Raw genomic sequence first — 17,762 nt, 5'->3', positions numbered from 1 at the left:
TATATATATATCGTAATTAAGGATATCCCAAGTAATGAACTAATTTGTTCTAAGATCGGTGATTGTCCTTCCAACAAATATTATTTCGAAGAATCAAACATATGCTATTTTTGTATACCTGATGATCTAATGATTTACACAACTAGACTAACGCGTTATTGATATATATTGATATTTGCAATTAGGGTTGTCCTGCTCATATCCACACAATGCCCATCAAAATTAGGGCGGACATTGTCATGTCCAATTTTAAATAAGGCATGAAATATCATGTCATATCCGCCCTAAACATGGACAGAGCGGGCTAGCGGGTCACCCTAAATTTAAAAAAAACTAAAAAATGATCTATTACATGGAACATTCCAAGATATTATATATTATATCTTATTTTTATCTCGCTGCTGAAACATTGCAATATTCATGTTATCATATTTGAGATTATATGCATGCACATTGTGACAGTGTGATTCAAAACACAAACTATAATACATTATTTTGCATAAACTGAACATGAATTTAGTAATATATTATATTTTAAAAAATTACTACATTATATTTGAGTGATGAGAACATGAATTACTTTTTCCATATTTAGCCCATTAAAAATTTTATTTAGTATTTATTGATGCCCATGGGTCGTCCTACCGGTCTATTTAAAATCTCGTGGGCAAAAATAGCATGTTGGACAATTATTTTAGAGCGGATGGACACATTTTCATGTCTTGCCCACCTAAATTTCTTATTGTAATATTAATACTAAACTATACTCATATATGTGTTCACGTGGGAAAAGAAGCAAGGTCGGGCCTGGAAAACTCAACAACAGGAGGAAATCATTCTTTCAAACCGAATGGGTCGGATTAGGTAAGATAAAACCCGAGCCGGTTTCATCTTCTAGCATTTTCCATCGCCTTTTAGGGTTTTCGTTGTTCTACTTTCGCACTTTCATTCTTCAACTTATTTAACTCCAACCCCACAATTTTCTTCTATCCCTATTCACTCAACATTTCAAAACAATGAACGACGACGTTTTCGATACCCACAAAATCCGTAACATGTGTATCCTTGCACACGTGGATCACGGCAAAACCACCCTCGCCGACCACCTAATCGCCGCCGCAGGTGGCGCCTTACTCCACCCCAAACTCGCCGGGCGCGTGAGATTCATGGATTACCTCGACGAAGAACAGCGACGCGCCATTACAATGAAATCTTCATCAATTTCCCTCCATTACAAAGATCACTCCATAAATCTCATCGATTCTCCTGGCCACATGGATTTCTGCAGCGAAGTCTCCACCGCCGCGCGTCTCAGCGACGGCGCGTTAGTTTTGGTCGACGCTGTCGAAGGCGTTCATATTCAAACACATGCGGTTCTACGCCAGTGTTGGATTGAGAAACTATCCCCTTGCCTCGTGCTTAATAAAATTGATCGGTTAATTACTGAGCTTAAGTTAACTCCCTCCGAGGCCTACACGCGCTTGTCGCGAATTGTTCACGAGGTGAACAACATCGTGAGCGCGTATAAGTCGGAGAAATATTTATCGGACGTGGATTCTATAGTCGCTGCTGCAGGAGCCAGCGTGGATGAAGAGTTTGTGGAAGATGATAATGATGATGAGGAAGATACATTTCAGCCGCAGAAAGGTAATGTGGCATTTGTTTGTGCTTTGGATGGTTGGGGTTTTAGGGTTCATGAATTTGCTGAGTTTTATGCTTCAAAGCTTGGTGCTAGTGTTAATGCCTTACAGAAAGCTTTGTGGGGCCCACGATATTTTAATCCAAAGACGAAAATGATTGTTGGGAAGAAAGGGATTGCAGGTGTTGGTGGCAGTGGTGGGAAGGTGGCTAAGCCAATGTTTGTACAGTTTGTGTTGGAGCCACTTTGGCAGGTTTACCAGGGTGCATTAGAGGGGAAAGGGTTGGTTGAGAAAGTTGTTAAGGCGTTTAATTTGTCGGTTCCGGCTAGGGAGCTTCAGAATAAGGATCCTAAGGTTGTGCTTCAGGCGGTTATGAGTCGTTGGCTTCCTCTTTCGGATGCAGTTTTGTCTATGGTGGTGAAGTGTATGCCGGATCCCATTGCGGCACAGTCTTTTCGTGTGTCTCGCTTGCTTCCGAAGCGAGAAGTTGTTGTTAATGTTGGTAATGAGGTTGAGGTTGAGATTGATCGGACTGTGGTGGAAGAGGCGGAGCATGTGAGGAAATCAGTTGAGGTGTGTGATTTGAGACCTGACGCTCCTTGCGTTGCTTTTGTGTCGAAGATGTTTGCCATTCCGGTTAAAATGCTTCCTCCATCGGAGAATGGGTATGGTGATGAAGGAGAGGGTGATTCAGTTGAGTGTTTCCTGGCATTTGCTAGGGTCTTTAGCGGGGTTCTTAATGCAGGTCAAAGAGTTTTTGTGCTTTCTGCTTTGTATGACCCATTGAAAGGGGAATCAATGCAAAAGCATGTGCAGGAGGCTGAATTGAAATCTTTGTTTTTGATGATGGGACAAGGCTTGAAAGTAGTCAAATATGCCAAAGCAGGAAATATCATTGCTATCCGAGGCCTTGGCCAGCATATATTGAAAAGTGCTACTCTTTGTTCTACTAGGAACTGTTGGCCTTTTTCGAGTTTGGAATTCCAAGTTGCTCCGACTTTGAGAGTTGCAATTGAGCCTTCTGATCCTGCAGATGTGGGTGCACTGCTGAAAGGATTGAGGCTTCTGAATCGAGCTGATCCATTTGTCGAGGTCCATGTTTCTGCAAGAGGGGAGCATGTTCTTGCTGCAGCAGGGGAAGTTCATCTCGAAAGATGCATAAAGGATCTAAAGGATAGATTTGCGAAAATAAACATGGAAGTGTCGCCACCTCTTGTGTCATATAAAGAGTCCATCGAAGGGGAGGTATCCAACATGTTGGAGAATTTGAAAGCTCTTCGTAAGAGCTCAGATTATGTTGAGAAAACAACACCCAACGGAAGATGTATCGTACGTGTGCGTGTGATGAAACTTCCACTTTCTCTTACGAAGGTGCTACACGAAAGTTCTGATTTACTTGAAGATATTATTGGTTTAAAGTCTGGTCAGACAGTTAAAAGTTTGGAAATCCCGGGAATGAGTATTCTCAAAAATGATAATCCAACTGAAGTGTTCAAAAAGCGTGTAATAGATGCAGTGGAGAGTGATATCATGAGCAGGATTGAGAATGACAAGGACCATACTGACAAGGACCATACTGACAAATGTAAATTACAGTGGCTAAAGCTTTTGAGGAGGATATGGGCACTTGGACCTAGGCAGATTGGTCCCAACATTCTTTTTACTCCTGACATTAAAGCAGCAGAATGTGGCGATGGATCTGTTCTAATACGTGGTTGTTCTCACATAGCTGAAAGGTTAGGCTTTACAGCTGATTCTAGTAGTGCTCACTCAGTCATTGAGACACCTTCAGACACGAGCCATGCTTTGTACACGGATGTTGAGTATCTTGAGAGTAGTGTTGTATCTGGGTTCGAACTAGCTACTGCGGCTGGACCCTTATGTGATGAACCTATGTGGGGTTTGGCATTTGTCATTGAGGCACGGATATTTCCGTTTACAGGGCAGTCTGATGAATCTGAAACACACCAACAATCTGAGCAGTATCGCATTTTGGCAGGGCAGGTAATTGCAACTGTCAAGGATGCCTGTAGAGCAGCTGTGCTTCAGAACAAGCCACGACTCGTGGAAGCAATGTACTTTTGTGAATTGAATACCCCTACTGAATATTTAGGTCCCATGTATGCTGTACTTTCCCGAAGACGAGCCAGAATTTTGAAGGAGGAGATGCAGGAAGGTTCTCCTTTCTTCACAGTTCATGCATATGTTCCAGTCTCTGAGAGCTTTGGTTTTGCGGATCAGCTTAGGAGAGGGACTTCTGGTGCTGCTAGTGCACTTCTTGTCTTTAGCCACTGGGATGCACTTTCTGAGGATCCTTTCTTTGTACCTAAAACAGAAGAGGAAATTGAAGAGTTTGGAGATGGTTCTAGTGTTCTGCCAAATACATCAAGAAAGTTAATTGATGCAGTCAGACGGCGCAAGGGTCTTCCCGTGGAGGAGAAAGTAGTACAGCATGGAACCAAACAGAGGACACGAGCTCGTAAAGTTTGACATTCTTCATTAATTATTGTTTTGTCCCTGAAGACAACATGTAACTGTTTAATGTAAGTGTAGTTCATACTTCATAGTTCATACACTGTATCTTTAGGAACACTTTTTTCTCCAGCATGAGTGTTTTTTGTAGTGTATCACCAAAGTTTTGTGCCATTTTCCATTAAATGTCTAAATATACCCTACAATTTTGCTACTCTAGTTTTTGCACAAAATAGCTTTTCAGGTAAATGCTCTCTATGTACTATGCTGAGCTTTGAATATAAGCTTATCTGAATACAAAATTAACTTATCTAAAATTTAGGAGAGAGGCAAAAAACTCATAGGAAAGAATAATTAAGAAAGATTTAGATATCAATGTTTTGTCAATGTACGTGATTTATGATAGTGTATTATAGCGTATTTCAATCCATGTAGCTGATTCTACCTAGTTGTACAACAACCAAGCCTTAATTCTATTAGTCGGGTGGTTAGAGAATTGGCAAAGTAGTTCAAATGAAATTATCTATTATGCAAATATTATACTGTCTGAAGTCTCCTCTTTTCTCTGGTTGTTTTTGTACTCTGATAATTGTTATGCACCTGTCTGACTGCTGGCTTATGGACAAGGTTTAAATTTGGGTCCCACACTGCAGTTGAGGCCACGATGATGTTGTTTTATCCATCTCTGCAACTGCATCACGATTACAATTGCGGGCGCATTTATCGTATTTTCCCATGATAGTAGTAATTGCTATATTTGTGTTCTTAGATGGAACTTTGACATGTCACCCATATGGATCTCAAAGAAGGGGGAGAAAACCCATGATATACTTGTTCATTAATTAAGATTTCCATGATTAACTATTTGAATGTCACCATTCGAAACTATTTGGATGGCGAACTGCAGAAGTCTTTGAATCTTCACATATTGGTGCAATTCCACATCAGTGATATGATTTCTTGATTCTGAGATTTTGTGATGTTTTCCTTTTTTCTTTATTTTTCCATCAAAATTCTCATCAGAGACTTAAAAGGGGTATTAGAGTTCTTTATAAAAGGAACTGAATTGCGGATTTCACGTAGAAGCAATTACTCTGCATTAGTTCTTTTTATTGTGAAGAATGTTCATGCTGCTGTCACTTCATTTATGTTATTCTAGTGTAGGATGTTTATGAGGTGATATGGTTCTTAAAGCTAAGATGAAGGGAGTGAAGGTTGTGGAATAATCTTTTTGGCATAGAATAACGTATTCAAGTTTTTATTGATTGTTTTTGAATCATAATATGTTATGATTCCCAAATCATAATTTGAACAAGCAATTCTTGATACCATTCACGATTCGGCAACTTTTTCTTCCGTTGTAAAGGTTGTCCCTCATTTTAATTTGTTGTCTGTATCTCTTTTTTCTCTAAAGCTCATTTCCTTATTTTGATGCAAACGGGACAGCTGTGAGTGCACTGGCTGAAAGGCATGCAGATGGTTCATTACCTATTGAAGACTTCAACATAGAAGTTGAAGATCAAAATGGACAAAAAGTATGTTTAGGTTCTGAGACTGATCAGAGGTATTTAACCTTGTGAATATTTTAATGCATCTAGATGGAAGCATTTTGTTTGAATTTGACGGTTTTAAGGGCTTAGATTCTTTTTTCATTGAGGTTCAATATGTCATTTGGCAGGGCTGTAATGATGGGACTAACGCTTCTTGCAAAGGGGAAGCGGCTTATTAGACAGGGGAATTATAAAGATTCCCTAGAAGTGCTTAGCATGGGATAGGTCAGTTCCAAATGAATTACCCTATTTTGATAAGGGCTATATTTTGCTAACTAGTATTGCACTGAAGCAGAATAAGGGCATCAGCATACCCGATGACCATTGTGCTCAATGTAATATGATTAACAAGGGCTTTTACTTATGAGCATTATGTAGAAATTTCATGCATATTGTATTTACTATCGTCAATATATTTGCCCTATTTAACCTTGTACGTATTCAGTAGAAGTTTGCTTCTTTTTCTGTTACTTTGGCTGGTAATTCATCAAACTGCAGACACGGTCTCCTTTATTTCATACATAGTTTAGATTTAATGTTTTTTTTTTCTGAAAAAAAATTAATTCAAAAAGTTTCTCTTCCTATTTTTATACAATTAATTCAAAATTTTGAAGACCTAATTTCTTTTTCAGGAGGCATTCTCTCTTTGCGATCCGAAAGTCCTCGAGGTAAGTGACCTATTCCACATTCGGGCACATGACAGATTTTTACTTGCCAATTATTAATTTGAGCCGAGTCATGATGTGGTGCGATTTTATATTCATTTTACTTAATTGTTTTTTAGCTGCCTATTCCTTTTGTTTTTCCCATATATAATTGACATCAAAATAGCCTTCTCTCTTCATGTTGAGTTTGCTGCCGTCTGTCGACATGCATTTTCTAATGAAGCTTCTCAATCATGTAGGGAAAACACCTTTTTAAAAGGTTGAAGTAAAGAAAATGATAGACTTGCATTGTAGAAAAAGAGTTTAACTTATATGGAAACCCCTATCACTTCCAAAAGGAATGCATGATAATTCTATATGGGAGAAAGTAGCGGCAAAACTCTAAAAAGTTGTCCTAGATTTCTTAATTGTAGAGGTCCTTTTCTTATCCAAGATTATAAAAAATATTTGAGCCACCTACATAATTAATTCCGCCTGGTTTCTTTAAATAAAATTTCCTACCAATGCTCTCATTCTCTGAATTTGATACAATTTCCGTCTTTCTGTCCATTCAGCTTGTTGACAATGTTCCGATACTGCAAATAGACATTGTGTGGTTCTACTTTATGATTCGAGACATTAGATGGCTCTCAGATGCAGGAAAGTGTCTTGAAATGGCGAGGGTAGGAATTGATTCGAGACATTAGATGGCTCTCAGATGCAGGAAAGCGTCTTGAAATGGCGAGGGTAGGAATTGAGCGTGCTCATCGGAAGGATTTTCTCCGCCTCAGGCTCTTGTCTCACTTTATCATCTTTGTAATCCTGTGGAAGCACATTACAGTCGATGGTATGCCACACTGGTCTCTCCTCTTGAAACAATCTGCATGTAAATTAAAAACATAAATAAACATATGGTAGGAAGATGTTAATATCTTATAACTCAGGAAACAAAAATGGTTCCATTAGTATATATGTGAGCATGATACCTGAATGAAAATAATACAGTAATCAAGTATCACAGCATTATCATGTGAACCCATTTATCCAATTATATTTTCATGTTACTTATGTTAACAGTCATTCATGTACTCCCAAGACAAACTCCTGGACCACCCAGAATGGAAAAATGTACACTGATATGCCGTAGAATGGCAAATGGGAAAAATTTACATGCCCTGCCTGCAAAAAATGGTAGGCTATGCGGGCGAGTCTACGGGAATGCCTATTTTGCCCCTTCACTGAATTTGTGTCATATTAGACTAAGTACTAAGGAGTTCATGTTACATTGTTATTCTTAAGCTAGGGTATCATATTTGCTTTTAAACAATTTTGTTCTTCCTATATTCTAATTTTCCATCTCTATAACCTAAAAATTAAACATTTGAAAGGATTTATATTAGGGGTTCGCAGTGAGTTTAGTCAAAAATGATATAGTCCAAACACATATTTAACTTGTGACCTCGTTCGGTCTAGTTTGTTTACATTAAGACAATTGATTCAAATATTATATGCAATTATGAGGGGTTTTTTAAAATATTGGAATTTTACATACATGTCAAAAATCATAAACATTACTAAAATATTAAGTCTAACATACTTTAAAATGACAAACTTACATGTATTTGTGTTAATATTTGTGTTAATATTTGTGTTAATATTGTTACAATTTTATCACAATACTGTTTACATACATTATAAATATATACAAGTATTGTATAAATTTTAAAATTACTATATTAAATAGCACAATATAATTAGGGCTACGACAATGTATAAGGACATTATATTCATAAAAAATGTTATTATTAAAAAAATAAAAATTGGATATATTGACAATTGATTTAACTTCTTCATTTATTATGATTGTATTGTATACTAGAAGAAAGCAAATCTAACAACTTAACTATATTTATCAAGAGAAATATCATCTTTACGGTCTAAAATATTTACCTACGTGTATTGTATACCAGAATATATTACTTTGCAAGCACATATTTTTTAATCATATCAAAGGAACATCACTAAATCTACCATATAATTAATTGATTATTAATTTTACATTCTAGATTCAGTAGATTGTTTTATAACATTATTGAACTTAAGCACACAACTTTATTTTTGCATATTCCTAATAAGTCAAATTGATTGGTCCGATGTGGATCGATCTAGTTTCTAGAATTGGATTCAAAATCCGATTCAGACCAAATGATTTTTAAAAAATAAATCCAAGTAATTCAATAACATTCGGTTTTTGCATATTTATATTATTTTGGACCGACTTTCAGTTTTATTTTTTAGACCAATCTAGATTTAAGCCCCTAATTTTGATCACCACTTCCATTATAAACATACTATGTATATGAATTTAGATCAAATTTTGATCCTCATTTGCTAATTTTATATAATAATTTCAATCTTTCATCATATTTAACTATGCATATTGATGTATAATAAATACATTAGATGAGTTCGATCCTCATGTTAATATCTCTAAGTTTACTGTATGCTTAAGAGTCTAATTCTCATTAGAAGAAAGAATAAAGTAGATTCATTAATTAATTAAGTATAATAATGAAAACACAAATATAATATCTAAAATAATAAGTATTACTTAAATTAGATATTTTAGCACTTTTTACAACTCTTATAAGGAACTATTTTGATTTACATTTACGATCTTTAGTATAAAATTAGATTTTTTTCAGTATATCATTTTGATATATACTGAAATTTATAAAAACCAAAGCCAATATTCACTCTAACTATAGTTATTATTAAGACATAAAAATATTACATAAATATAATACAAATAGTGATATTTATATCTTTTGTTAATTTACACTAAAACCTTGACAGGAAAGTTAAAAGTGGATACATTTAAATAATTGAATGTCATATATATATTTCCATTATAAAAATTTATTATTTATCACTCATTTATATTTTTTATATTAAAAGATATATATACCGATAGTTTAAGTGTTTTTATACTATTATTGTATTATCCAGTATTCATTTTCAATTATCATCAACTCTTAAATAACAGTAATTCAAATAAATGTTGAATGATGCATTTACTTTACATAATCACTTTTATATTTTCAATCATCATTGTTCATATTCAATCATCTCTTTCTCTCTTCTCGCATTTTATATGCTGTTGGACACCCTACTTCACCATTAATATTTTTTATAATCAAATTGTGGCATCCTTTGTTTTTAATGGGTTTTTTAAGTAAGTAAAATAGAAGTATAAAGTTTGATTTTTGTAGAGGTTGTAAAATTTAAAATGTACAAATGGTACTATTATTCTCCCATTCTGTACTCTTTCCGTTTTCATTCTTTTTGGTTTATTCAAATTTGAATCACCATTGAAAATAAGGTGTCGGCTGGAAACAAAAATGGTTCCATTAGTATATATGTGAGCATGATACCTGAATGAAAATAATACAGTAATCAAGTATCACAGCATTATCATGTGAACCCATTTATCCAATTATATTTTCATGTTACTTATGTTAACAGTCATTCATGTACTCCCAAGACAAACTCCTGGACCACCCAGAATGGAAAAATGTACACTGATATGCCGTAGAATGGCAAATGGGAAAAATTTACATGCCCTGCCTGCAAAAAATGGTAGGCTATGCGGGCGAGTCTACGGGAATGCCTATTTTGCCCCTTCACTGAATTTGTGTCATATTAGACTAAGTACTAAGGAGTTCATGTTACATTGTTATTCTTAAGCTAGGGTATCATATTTGCTTTTAAACAATTTTGTTCTTCCTATATTCTAATTTTCCATCTCTATAACCTAAAAATTAAACATTTGAAAGGATTTATATTAGGGGTTCGCAGTGAGTTTAGTCAAAAATGATATAGTCCAAACACATATTTAACTTGTGACCTCGTTCGGTCTAGTTTGTTTACATTAAGACAATTGATTCAAATATTATATGCAATTATGAGGGGTTTTTTAAAATATTGGAATTTTACATACATGTCAAAAATCATAAACATTACTAAAATATTAAGTCTAACATACTTTAAAATGACAAACTTACATGTATTTGTGTTAATATTTGTGTTAATATTTGTGTTAATATTGTTACAATTTTATCACAATACTGTTTACATACATTATAAATATATACAAGTATTGTATAAATTTTAAAATTACTATATTAAATAGCACAATATAATTAGGGCTACGACAATGTATAAGGACATTATATTCATAAAAAATGTTATTATTAAAAAAATAAAAATTGGATATATTGACAATTGATTTAACTTCTTCATTTATTATGATTGTATTGTATACTAGAAGAAAGCAAATCTAACAACTTAACTATATTTATCAAGAGAAATATCATCTTTACGGTCTAAAATATTTACCTACGTGTATTGTATACCAGAATATATTACTTTGCAAGCACATATTTTTTAATCATATCAAAGGAACATCACTAAATCTACCATATAATTAATTGATTATTAATTTTACATTCTAGATTCAGTAGATTGTTTTATAACATTATTGAACTTAAGCACACAACTTTATTTTTGCATATTCCTAATAAGTCAAATTGATTGGTCCGATGTGGATCGATCTAGTTTCTAGAATTGGATTCAAAATCCGATTCAGACCAAATGATTTTTAAAAAATAAATCCAAGTAATTCAATAACATTCGGTTTTTGCATATTTATATTATTTTGGACCGACTTTCAGTTTTATTTTTTAGACCAATCTAGATTTAAGCCCCTAATTTTGATCACCACTTCCATTATAAACATACTATGTATATGAATTTAGATCAAATTTTGATCCTCATTTGCTAATTTTATATAATAATTTCAATCTTTCATCATATTTAACTATGCATATTGATGTATAATAAATACATTAGATGAGTTCGATCCTCATGTTAATATCTCTAAGTTTACTGTATGCTTAAGAGTCTAATTCTCATTAGAAGAAAGAATAAAGTAGATTCATTAATTAATTAAGTATAATAATGAAAACACAAATATAATATCTAAAATAATAAGTATTACTTAAATTAGATATTTTAGCACTTTTTACAACTCTTATAAGGAACTATTTTGATTTACATTTACGATCTTTAGTATAAAATTAGATTTTTTTCAGTATATCATTTTGATATATACTGAAATTTATAAAAACCAAAGCCAATATTCACTCTAACTATAGTTATTATTAAGACATAAAAATATTACATAAATATAATACAAATAGTGATATTTATATCTTTTGTTAATTTACACTAAAACCTTGACAGGAAAGTTAAAAGTGGATACATTTAAATAATTGAATGTCATATATATATTTCCATTATAAAAATTTATTATTTATCACTCATTTATATTTTTTATATTAAAAGATATATATACCGATAGTTTAAGTGTTTTTATACTATTATTGTATTATCCAGTATTCATTTTCAATTATCATCAACTCTTAAATAACAGTAATTCAAATAAATGTTGAATGATGCATTTACTTTACATAATCACTTTTATATTTTCAATCATCATTGTTCATATTCAATCATCTCTTTCTCTCTTCTCGCATTTTATATGCTGTTGGACACCCTACTTCACCATTAATATTTTTTATAATCAAATTGTGGCATCCTTTGTTTTTAATGGGTTTTTTAAGTAAGTAAAATAGAAGTATAAAGTTTGATTTTTGTAGAGGTTGTAAAATTTAAAATGTACAAATGGTACTATTATTCTCCCATTCTGTACTCTTTCCGTTTTCATTCTTTTTGGTTTATTCAAATTTGAATCACCATTGAAAATAAGGTGTCGGCTGTTAAAGGTTTAAGAAGGCACTAAGATCAAGTAGGACTAGTTTATAAATCTATCTATTAAGAATATAATTAAGACTTTGTTTTTGAGTGAAGTTTTAGAGGGGGAGAGAAGGGAAGATATGACTTTGGAAAATTTTTCTCTTGTTTGGAAGTTGGATGAAGGAGAGAAGAAGGTTTTGAATGGTCTTTTAAACCCTCTATTTGTCTATTTTTAAAGTCCGTAATTTAGGGTTTTTTGAGATAAAATGTTAAAATAGCTAAATATTTTTTAGAAATATTATATAATTATACAATATTGTTCATTTTTTTATTTTTAATTGTTAATTACATTTTTAAAGGAAAAATAAAAAAATATTATTACGTTATCATTAGTTTACATTCTCTCTTCTAAATTTTATACTCCTAAACAAGAGTGATAATTTCCTTCATTTTCCCTTTTCTTCCTCCCATTCCTGAACCTTTGATATCTCTCCTTCCATTTCCTTCATAAATCCGAAACAAAGCCTTCAAATTGTTGCACTCCAAAGTTAGATAATGGAATGGAAAATGAAAAATTATTATGGATCCACACATTAAATAAAAGATGAAACTAATTAGATATGTTGTGATTGTTGAATAATACACAGAACATTTCATATGATATGCTAGCCAATTCATATTCATTCGAGTAAAAAGACAACAAGCACAAAACGATTAAGTAGGTTTCAGATCTTCAAACAATGTAGGCCACATCCATATTCATCATCACAATCAGAATCAGTTATAGTCATATTGTATTGGGCTATTATTATTTTAACCTATTGTGCTCTCACCTCTTTCCATCAATAGACCTTGGACTTCTCTATTTGTATACATCATTCTTTCAGTCATTCATCTTTCCATCAAGAAGCCCAAACAACTTCAAAACCTTGCTATGAGAAATTGATCCAAGAACATGATACTTATTGATACACCGTGGTGGATTAAAATTCAAATTTCGAATTCTAACTTTTAATTAGTGAGATTAGTGAACTATACTTCTAATATCTAACCAATTTGTTTTTATCAAATTAACTTAATTAAGTGCACAATCTCAAGTAGTGTATCAAATTATAACCACATCAGTGTCAACAATATTATGGGCTTATGTATGGTAATTTTTGCAATCATATCACTATGCAATTATGGTAGAACATAATGATTAGGATACATTAAATGTGATTATTGCAATAGCTAATTAATTTTCAAGTTAGAAATATATTTTTGAATTCGACACTACTATTGTAATCCTTATCATAATACCACAACTACAATATTACAATTATATCACATATATTCCACAATTTAGTGATTAATATCAAATTAATAATTCAAAAATATATTTTTAACATAATCAATAATCACCACCACAATTAGAATAAACTCAATTTGAACATTGATAGCAAAATATTGAAATCAAACTCGTATTATTATACATTATATACACGGAAATTCAACAAAGCATAGCCAAATTCCATATTCATAGTCACTATCAGTTTTCAGTTTCCGGAGTTATGAGGGGAAAAAAGTTCCGGTCTGAATCCACCGCCGCCGCCACCACCGTGTACAGTGGTCATATTCACCGTCTAAACATAGAAGAAATTCAAGAGATGAAGGATTCAGGAATCGTCTTCCGCTTTAGACATAAAACAGAGCCTGCTCCTCCGTGGTCGGAAGTCACACCGCCGCCGTTGATTGTGTGACGACGGCCGGATCAGCGCCGCCAAGGCTCGCTTCACGTACTCTCCCTCAACGCCGCGAATTCTCACCAACGAGTTCGTCATCGCCGATCTACGAGCGTTAAGCCAGTTCGGCGAATACCGCACCGCAGCGGTTGAGTGAGATCCGAAGTTCTTGTGGAGGCTGCACCGGAACGAGCCAGGGTGCGTCGTCGGCGAGCACATGCAGGTTCGCTTCTGGTGACGGTTGCTCTGCCGCCTAACCACCTGTCCCGAACCGGCACTGGTGTTAACCGAGATTGAACGGTTGGGGGAGATGGAACACCAGTCGAGGGTGAACCGAGCCGAAGGAATAACCGAACCGGCGGAAGAGTATGATGACGGCGGTGGCCGGGAATTGAAGAATCTCCCGGACGGTGAGAGTGGTCGGAGGAGTGGTTTGGTTGATTTTCTAGAATCTGTTGCCGCCATTTTAGAGAGAGAAAGTGAAAAGAAAATGATAGGGAAAGATTTTCTGCTTTTTCAAAAAAGTGATTGACCCTGTGGTTTAGTAAACCCAGCTTCACTCCACTTATCTTTATATAGCAAAATTTGGATGAGATTTAAAAGTGGCTTAGTGGTTTTCGCTTTTTGCAGCTCATAGATTAGGGGTTTCAATATTTATGTAACGTGAGGGTAAAAATTTATATATACTTAGTAATTTTGTATTAATTTTTTTAAAGATTAATTATAATTAAACATGAATGGTTGATCATTATAAAACTTATACATCATTATTATATATATATTTTCTTTTATTTTAAAGGAACTTCAAGATGTTTGAAATCTGATATTTATTCCTGTGGGTCAAGGAATATTATATAAAATTAATATTTCATATAATTGGATCATCAAACTCAATATTTCATGATTTGGTAATTCAAGTTCGCCTTCAAATTGAGTTCCTTGAGGAAAAGGAATGAAAAAAAACTACAAAATAATCTCACAAATATATTCATTAATATGAGGTTTCTTTTTTCATCATTAAAATCTAACTCATAAATAGAATATTAAATTGTATATATTTATACTACTTAATAAAGGGAAAACACGAAATAATCACTCAATGTAATTTGTATTTCTCTATTTTATCTTTTACATATTTTTATTTTCACAACAAAAATTATATAATCATGTTTCAATTTTTTTATATTCTACTATAATAATATTATCATGGTATAATTTTATCTTTCCTATTTTACACTTAACCTTTTTTTATTTCTACAAAAAATATATTATCATATATAATCACCACCAACATAATAATCACTCCCTCATCTTACTATGACAATTAAAATAAAGATAAAAAATATAATGCACCAAATAAAATATACAATATAAATTACATTTAATAAAAATTATATTCTGATTTACTAAAATAAAATATATAAAACTTAAATCTTTGATGAATCACGACACTAGTATAAATAAACATGATAAGCTAGAAAGTTTAAACAAATTCGTGGATAATACAAATAAACAATAATGTATAACAATAAGTCAGCATTAGCCGTTAGGCCATAACATTATATGATTTTTAAGTAATTATTACTTAATTTATTGTTCAGCTTGATATAATAATAATAATACAAAATAAACACTATAAAAGAGAAATTAGCTTAATAAAACCATCTATATTATAACACGTAGAAAATTTAAGGTTTGTGCATATGAAGTGTATATGATGCGGCAAAGACAACTCTGCACTCTTTTAAATTGAAGGTTTGTGAACATGAAGTGTAATAGCAAAGGCCTTATTATTTTTTCTCAAAAACAAATATGCCAAGGTTTGTGGGTAGAGTTTAATATATGAAATAAAGATATCTCTTATATTATGAGAAAACTTATCTCCTCCGATCAGTGAAAATATGATATATGTAATATTTTGTTTTATTTTAAAAATATTTTTATAGAAAATGATTAAATGAGACACATATCATAATTTTAGTGGTTGTAATGAAATAATTTATCTCCTTATATCAGGAGATACTTTATTTCCTAATATGCACCGATGTAAAGTTTTTTATATTCACATCATAGTATCTATATTGATTTGTATTATTTTTGTTAGAGATTTAATAATAATTAATATATGAATGATGAATAATATGTCGACAATATAAAAACAATTACACTATCATATATATTAAATAGATATCAAATGTATATGATGCCGCAATGATAAATCTGAACAGGATTAGAATAAGAAACATGGAGATGTCTTTGTTGAAGTAGAACATCAATAAAATTGTCGTAATCAAAAATAATAAAATGAAAATATTATATTGTCTTACTAAATTGGGCTATTTTTTTGTTGTAAATTAATTATTAATATAAAACTTTTTGCTGCTATAACATATATTTTTATATCTGGGCGGAGAATTTATAAACTAATAATGTATCACAGGATGTAACAAATTCGTGGAAATGAAAAAAAATTGCATTTTTTAAAAATAAGTTATATTTTTTTTGTACTACCAAGAATATTTTCTCACCTTTTTTACTAATGGACTAATCTCTTTTGAGGTTCGTGATTTTTTCCTCCTAACAAATGTCGCTTGTTAGAAATACTTTGTAATCAAGTCATATGTGAGTGATTGAATGTTAGTTGAGTTTAAACTAACACTTTCTGTTTTTTAGTAAGTAGGATTTTAAAATTTTGTTTTGTTAGTTGGGAAACTTACATATAAGGCATGTAATCTTCTTTCTTCAATGATGATGAAATACATTGATCATATATACTTCTTACTTTCTTCTCTTCACAATCTTTCATTCTTTCCTTCTGAAATCTAACATTTGTTATCAAGAGCACGTTGTTATCCTAGAACCTTGTTTCCAAACAACTTTTCTTCCCCTTCATTCAAACAATCTTGTTCTGTTACGATTGAGTGTGAAAACTCAAGCATTCACAATGTGTGAATCATTTGGAGAAACTGAAACTGTTGATGTGGGATCGAAAGGTGTGTAAGAAGGCTGAAAAAGTGCAATCTGATATGTGCTAAAGACATTTGAGTGATAATGGTTGGGAATGGCAGCAATCTTCCATCGATGAGCCTACATATTCTTACAGAGAGGAATTGAGATTGTTGGAACACACAAATGAAGGTGTTGCTCAACTTTCAAGAGGTAAATGAGGTTGTTGAGAATGGACTTGTTGCACCATATCCTGAAGCCACAAATATTCAGAGAACCATGTTCAAAGAAGCAAAGAAAAAGAATAACAATGCACTATTCTTGTTGCATCAGTGTGTTGATGACACACACTTTGAGAAGATTCAGAATGCCACAACAACTAAAGAAGCCTGAGATATCTTGATTCAGAGCCATTTTGGTGGACACAAGATAAAGAAGGTGAAGCTATAAACTTTAAGGAGGAAATATGAGTTAATACAAATGGAGGAGGATGACAAGGTTGGAGATCACTTCACAAAGGTAATTACAATCACTAATCATATGAAAGGATGTGGAGAGGCAGTCATAGATCTCATGGTCATTAAGAAAGTCATAAGATCTTTGCCTTATAAATTTGACTCATTATAGTAACAGTAGATAAGTCAAAAGATGTCTGAATGATGAAGATTGAGGAGTTTCATATCTCACTAGAAGCACGTGAGATGAGGCTTATGGACAGAAATCCAATAAAAGGTAGTGAACATGCCTTAAAAACAACTCATTTCAGAGATGAAGAAAGAAAGAAAGTCAAGAAGTGGAAGGGAAAGAAGAACGAAATAGATTATGATTGGCCAAATCCTTCTGAAAGGAAAGGAGGGCACTGAAAGACTCAGAAGCAAAGAAAGTATGACAAGAGGAATGTTAAGTGCTTCAATTACCATAGAACAGGACACTACTCTTATGAGTGCTATGTTGAGAAAGGAAAATAGA

General features: G+C 32.7%; 2 protein-coding genes and 1 long non-coding RNA gene across 3 annotated transcripts; 2 read left to right on the top strand and 1 right to left on the bottom strand.

Annotated features, from left to right (window-relative positions):
• Window positions 822-4,429, top strand: LOC109326931 (elongation factor-like GTPase 1). The gene has a single exon (XM_019559850.1). It carries the CDS (start codon window positions 1,017-1,019, stop codon window positions 4,128-4,130), a length of 3,114 nt encoding a protein of 1,037 aa, XP_019415395.1. The 5' UTR covers window positions 822-1,016; the 3' UTR covers window positions 4,131-4,429.
• LOC109326929 lies at window positions 5,340-6,994 on the top strand. Its single transcript, XR_002105296.1, has 4 exons — window positions 5,340-5,676; window positions 5,791-5,887; window positions 6,295-6,330; window positions 6,882-6,994. It is a non-coding gene; the product is annotated as an uncharacterized LOC109326929 (long non-coding RNA).
• Window positions 13,537-14,458, bottom strand: LOC109326193. Its single transcript, XM_019558884.1, has one exon. It carries the CDS (start codon window positions 14,310-14,312, stop codon window positions 13,782-13,784), a length of 531 nt encoding a protein of 176 aa, XP_019414429.1. The 5' UTR covers window positions 14,313-14,458; the 3' UTR covers window positions 13,537-13,781.

Source organism: Lupinus angustifolius, chromosome LG14, assembly GCF_001865875.1.
Source record: "Lupinus angustifolius cultivar Tanjil chromosome LG14, LupAngTanjil_v1.0, whole genome shotgun sequence".
In the NCBI taxonomy this organism is placed as follows: Eukaryota; Viridiplantae; Streptophyta; class Magnoliopsida; order Fabales; family Fabaceae; genus Lupinus; species Lupinus angustifolius.
The sequence above is the reverse complement of the archived record's forward strand: the minus strand, read 5'-3'. Positions and strand labels throughout refer to the sequence as shown.

Bases quoted from the DNA above. Each gene is read 5' to 3' on its own strand.
- LOC109326931 (XM_019559850.1), top strand. From the start codon at position 1,017: ATGAACGACGACGTTTTCGATACCCACAAAATCCGTAACATGTGTATC.
- LOC109326193 (XM_019558884.1), bottom strand. From the start codon at position 14,312: ATGGCGGCAACAGATTCTAGAAAATCAACCAAACCACTCCTCCGACCA.